This window comes from Episyrphus balteatus, chromosome 2 (assembly GCF_945859705.1).
Source record: "Episyrphus balteatus chromosome 2, idEpiBalt1.1, whole genome shotgun sequence".
Classification (NCBI taxonomy): Eukaryota; Metazoa; Arthropoda; class Insecta; order Diptera; family Syrphidae; genus Episyrphus; species Episyrphus balteatus.
The window spans coordinates 100,740,028-100,745,703 of record NC_079135.1 but is presented as its reverse complement, the minus strand read 5'-3'; the positions used below and the strand labels follow the sequence as shown (position 1 = coordinate 100,745,703).

Below are 5,676 nucleotides of genomic sequence, written 5' to 3'. Positions count from 1 at the left end.
TTCCAAAAGTTAATTAGTTTTAGGAAATAAAATAAAATTAATTTGCACAAGAAAGAAACTTTGAAATTTTTTTATTTTCAAATAACAATTAAAACAGTTTATTATTTTCAAAAAGGTAATAGATTTTCTAACTTATGTATGGAAAAACTTCATCATTTGAAGCAATGTCACGGTTATTAAAAAATTGTTGTAAATACCAAGCATTTTTCTTTTCAGTTGGCCAATTTTTGATATTTCCCATACGAATTGGTTTTCTAGCCTTAATAGGAGTCATCCAAACGTTGTTGTTTCTCAACTAGAAGACAAAGGAAAACATTGATTTAAACTTAAAAGTGTTAAGAGGAAATATTACATTTCTTTCTGACTTCCGTTTCTGACGTTTTTTAGTTCTTCGATCACAATGTGGACGCAGGACTATAAAGTACAAGATTTCAATCACAGAAAAGAAACTAAATCCCATAAAAAGTCCCAAAAGTCCTCCAATATTAGCTGAAACTCAAATTTCTAATTCTTAGGTACCAAAAATATTTTTCACCAATATTTACACAAAAACTCAGTAAATCCGAAAATCTCTCCCTTCGTAGTGCTACGAAATACATTTGTCAAATAGTAAAAATGTATTATTGTAACATCCTGAACATCTGCCATTAATTCAGCTGGATAATCATCATTCGTTATAAAATCTCCATTAACCATTTTTGTCGCTGTCACTGTGGGATTATAGCTCAACTCAAAACATGCTGGCAAACATGAATCACACGAATAATTTCCACTTGATGATTGAATTTCACTTTGTATCAATTTTGTACAGCGGTTGTCTTTGGGACCACAAATTTTTGTATCTGGATCGATTTTGGGCAGGTAATACAAAATGCAACCGCAATGTTCGAAAATTATCTGAGCTTCACATTCGAGTTGACAGTTTTTACGGGAATAAGTTCGATAGAAGATGAGATTGCCTTCGTCAGAGAATAAACATTGACGGATTTTGGTGCTAATTCCACGAATTTGCGGTACAGCTGTTTGATATTGTGGGTCAATTGATATGCGACTTTCACGACCAGCTGTTATGAGGAAGCCAAAGCTGCTGATTTTTGGTTGTTCAGCAGGGTTATGAACAAGAACCTAAATAAAAATAATAGGCAAGTTTTGTGTGAAAAAGCTGGTCTAGTAATCGATTGCTTTCTTCTTCTGACTTGCTTATTGATTAGAAATTACCTTGAACCCAATACTTTTTGAAGAACTGCAATAATATTCCGAGGCTGATGCATTTAGGACCACAGTTAAACCCATTTGGCTGCCTGTTCCTGCAGCTATTCTTGGATAAAACTTCGGAGGCAAACTGTTGCTAAATCCTTTTTCAGGTGTCCAATCGATTGGAACAAAATCATCAACAAAACTTGCGGTAAATCGTGCGTCATCTCTGTGAAAATTAAATATAGTAAACCTTAAGTGCAGTTTTAAAAATCATAGAAATGATAGCTAGGATTTTTGTAAGCTAAAACTAAATGTTTACACAGAATAAAATAATTGAACTTACGAATAATTCCTCATGAGAAAGAGTGGATCGAGAGCATTAAACGTACAACAAAGTCCTTCATCAGTCAAAACAGGATCGAAAATTTGAATGCAGCTTTCTGGTTTTGAGCCGAAACGACAGTAAGCAAGCATTGCTTCACATGGCTGAGCTACCTATGAATTTCCATAAACCAAAAAATTCTTATTATTATAATTTTACGTTATAAAAATTCACTAACCCGGTGAAAAAACAGTTAAAATAAACAGCAAATACAAAAACTACTAAGAAGTTTCAATAAAACAAAAAAAAAAACAAAATAATACATTATCTCATCATTTATCTTGTTATAAAGGTGTGTTATGAAAATTTTTTTGGAAAATTAATTTTCAAAATCAAAATTTTTAAAAAAGAAACTTTTTTTAAGTTTTATGTGCCTAATTAAGTACCAACTAATTTAGTTTGCAAAATTCATGATTTTATTATTTCTTTTCAAGCCAAAACATAAAACAAGATTCAAAAATATCTTTTCGTTTTCGAGAAATTACAAAAAAAAAAACAAACAAAATTATTCTTTTACAAAACTACTAATAAGAAAAAAATTCATTTTACTGCTTTAAGACTCATATAGCTTAACAAGTCCAGCCTCGTAAAAACAAAAAATCATTTTTTTTTTTAAATTTTGATTTTGAAAATTAATTTTTCAGAAACTATTCATAAAGAATCTTTTTTAAAAATAAAATTATAGGCGAGGATTTTGTCTTTACAAAATCACTTTATTGTAGGTGTAACCGATTGGAATAGACCTAATTGATTCTAAATACAATAAGTTGTTATTTCATCATAGTGCATTACGTTTGGACCATTACGTTTGGGTCACTTAGCATATAAGACTTTGATTTTTTTTTTAACTTGTGATAAAATGCAAGACTGAGTCGCACAAACTTACTCTTTTGGTAAAATTTGATTAAAGTGTAATACAAAATTTTTAAGTTAACATTTGTTAGAATAATTTTAGTTCAATTTTATTATTAAAACAAAAATTAAAAAAATGTTTTTAAAATTATGAAAACACTTTTTAAAATACGTTCTTTACTTTGTGATGGAATCAAAAAAATTAATCTCATTAATTGTTGCTAAAGAATCGGAAACTATTAAAAACTTTCCAATTCCATAAACTTCGATCTTATGGGCTAAACAGTTTTTTGTTTTTCAAAGTTATATTAAATAAGACTGAAGATAGCGGACTAAAATAGGAAAATTATAATTTTTTTGATGTCCAAAATTATATAGATAGCTAGTTAATTGCTTTTTGTCCCAGTCGATTTTTATTTCAACTTAAAGTTTCAGAGTTGCACTTCCGGTTTGATCACGCCAGTATATTATTCAAGAATAACTTTTTTAAATTTATTATTTTTTCAGTAATTGTAACTTTTCAAATGAAAATTTTTGATGCAAGTACCAATATTGTACTTCAAACACTCTTTTTAAAATGTTTAAGGTTTTGTTTAAAAAGTATGCTTTCAAAATGCAAAATTAAAAAAAAAATTTGAAGAAATTTGAAGTAAACTAAACCCAGATTAAGCGTTAAAACCTCGATTTTATAGTTCTATCACTTTTCTTGATATTCTAGATTCCGCTAAAATAAGACGAAACCTCATTAATGTAACGGTCAAAATTTTCAAAAAATTTGCATTTTTAAATTTAATTTCTAGAAATTGTAGCTTTGGAAAAAAGTTTTTTTGCCAAAAAATTAATTTTGTCGCTATGATTTTTTAAACTTTTGAAAATTGAAATTTTTAAGAATTGAACATTGAATTTTTAAAAAATTATTTTTAATTAATTACTAGGTAATAAAAAATGCCATACCAACTTTAAAAATATATTATTTATACAATATTTTTTTTTTTTAATTTTTAAACATCTCGAACAAATTTCACTTTCATTTTTTTCATGTTCATTTTACGTTTTTAAATTTTTTTTGTTATAAATACGGTTCAAAATTGGGTTGGGGTCAAAATTCTGCCGGGGTCAAAATTCTTTTGTCAAAATTCTGCTTTCAAAATTCTGCTTTACAAAATTCTGCTTTCAAAATTCTGCTTTTCAAAATTCTGTTTTTCAAAATTCTGTTTTTCAAAATTCTGCTGTTCATAATTCTGCTTTTCAAAATTCTGCAAAAAATTAAAAAAGGGTTTGGGAAATGTTAAAAAGCGCGCGCTTTTTAACATTTTCCAAACCCTTTTTTAATTTTTTGCAGAATTTTGAAAAGCAGAATTATGAACAGCAGAATTTTGAAAAACAGAATTTTGAAAAACAGAATTTTGAAAATCTGTAAAATCATCTTTTTGAAAAATTATCTGCTTATTTGATTACTTACCTACATAATTTGTCATTTTTTAAATGCGAATTAATTTTTGTTTTATAAATGAATAAATTTGAAAATATTAAGAAAAGGTTTTTAATATTAAACATTTCCGAAAATAACTAAAAATTTATTAATTTATCAAATAAAGATGAATATTCAAAAATTTGAATAAGAAAAGGAATATACAACATCGGTTCCAATTAGTATACATATTTTATTTGAAAGAAAGTCAGTATATGCATTTCAAAAAATATTTGCGACACTTAAATAAAAAAATTTAGGAAAGTACCAATGTTGAATTACATTAATGAGGTGTATTTTTCTTTAGCCAGCGCATATGCTATAAAAAAAAAACAGAATTAGCAGAATTTTTTTGTTCAAATATAATGCTGGCAGAATTTTGAAAAGCAGAATTTTAAAAAGCAGAATTTTGAAAAACAGAATAGAAAAAAAGCAGAATTTTGAAAAACAGAATTTTCGCTGAAAAAGCAGAATTTTGAAGCCAGAATTTTGACCCGATCCCTTCAAAATTGGACCTATTTCAAAACATTTTTATATTCGAGTTTTTTTTTTAAATAATTTTTTTTATTATTTTCAAAAATGTTTGTATTAAAGGAGTATAGGTTAGGTACTTACCCTCATAAGAAGAAGTTTAAAATTTTTCCATGATAATTGTCCAAAAAGTGAATTAACCTTATTATCCTTGGCGCAAAGGCTCATTAGAAGAGTGTAATTTAATGTTGATCTTAAATTAAATCAACATAGTTTGTTCTTTGTTTCATCAAAAAAAATAGAAGAAGAACATTTTTAAACTCATACCTATCTACTTCCTCCACACGGCTTTTTAAAGCCTTATTCAAGCTGCAAATTGTAACTGCCGGAAATGGTATGGTTGTTATCAAAGTCGGCTGGGGACTTGTTGTTATTATTATTGGCGAATCAGTCCATTTATTATAAATATTTGATATGAAAAATGCCGAACATAAAATTACAAAAACAAATGATAATCCAAAAAATGATCTAAAATATACAAAAAAACAACATTTTTTTCAGATTATACGAGTACACTTAAGTTTTTTTTGGGGAAAAAAGTTAACCTTTCAAAAACTGTAATTTTATCATCAGCAATGTACTTTAACCCATGTAAAGTTGAATTTAATAAAAAATCCCGAATATTATTCTTAAGACCCACATAAAATCTACTATTTTCTTCTTCATCACTTTTATTCTGCAGGACCTCACTTTTTTTATCCTGAACCTTTTCACACATTTTAATTCGTTTTCCAACTAAACTGCATTTCTTAATTTTCCAGTCTTAAATACACGACTAAAAATTAATTTAATATTCACTTCCGTGGATCACATCAAATGTCAAAACGATAAAAGAAGGATAATCAGGATATTTTGTTGACAAACAAACAAGCAATCACTTCATAAAAAAGGACTAACATGCATTTTGCTGCAACAAATCCATTAGTTTATTACACAAAAATCTAACAACTGTGTGACAATAATAAAATTTGCAATTTATTTCATAGGCCAGTCATTATGTCGGAAAAAACGGCTTAGAAATGCAAAATGACCGAGAAAGCTACATTTTGGATATGTTGTAGGGGATGCTTAAAAAAGCTTAACTTGAATTTTTCGACCAAGATTTCCTATGAGCTATTTCCGCAATAACTTTTTTGACAATAACTCGGCTATCCTTCGAGATACGAAAATTTTACAAGCAGCTTTTTTGTAGCTTTTACCATGTTCTACAATTCATGCATGCACATTTTTTGCGTATCATGAA

General features: G+C 27.7%; 1 protein-coding gene across 1 annotated transcript; it reads right to left on the bottom strand.

Annotated features, from left to right (window-relative positions):
- Positions 1 to 127: 127 nt before the first annotated feature.
- Positions 128 to 5,409, bottom strand: LOC129909611 (pickpocket protein 28-like). Its single transcript, XM_055986685.1, has 8 exons — positions 4,979 to 5,409; positions 4,701 to 4,901; positions 4,518 to 4,626; positions 1,541 to 1,692; positions 1,219 to 1,423; positions 546 to 1,125; positions 353 to 414; positions 128 to 295 (listed from the first exon to the last, which is right to left on the bottom strand). Exons 1-8 carry the CDS (start codon positions 5,149 to 5,151, stop codon positions 128 to 130), a joined length of 1,650 nt encoding a protein of 549 aa, XP_055842660.1. The 5' UTR covers positions 5,152 to 5,409.
- Between the last annotated feature and the right edge of the window lie 267 nt (positions 5,410 to 5,676).

Bases quoted from the DNA above. Each gene is read 5' to 3' on its own strand.
- LOC129909611 (XM_055986685.1), bottom strand. From the start codon at position 5,151: ATGTGTGAAAAGGTTCAGGATAAAAAAAGTGAGGTCCTGCAGAATAAA. The intron at 1,424-1,540 runs GTAAGTTCAATT...TAATTTTCACAG, and splicing joins TTTCTCATGAGGAATTATTC to AGATGACGCACGATTTACCG. The intron at 296-352 runs GTAATATTTCCT...TTTGTCTTCTAG, and splicing joins AACGGAAGTCAGAAAGAAAT to TTGAGAAACAACAACGTTTG.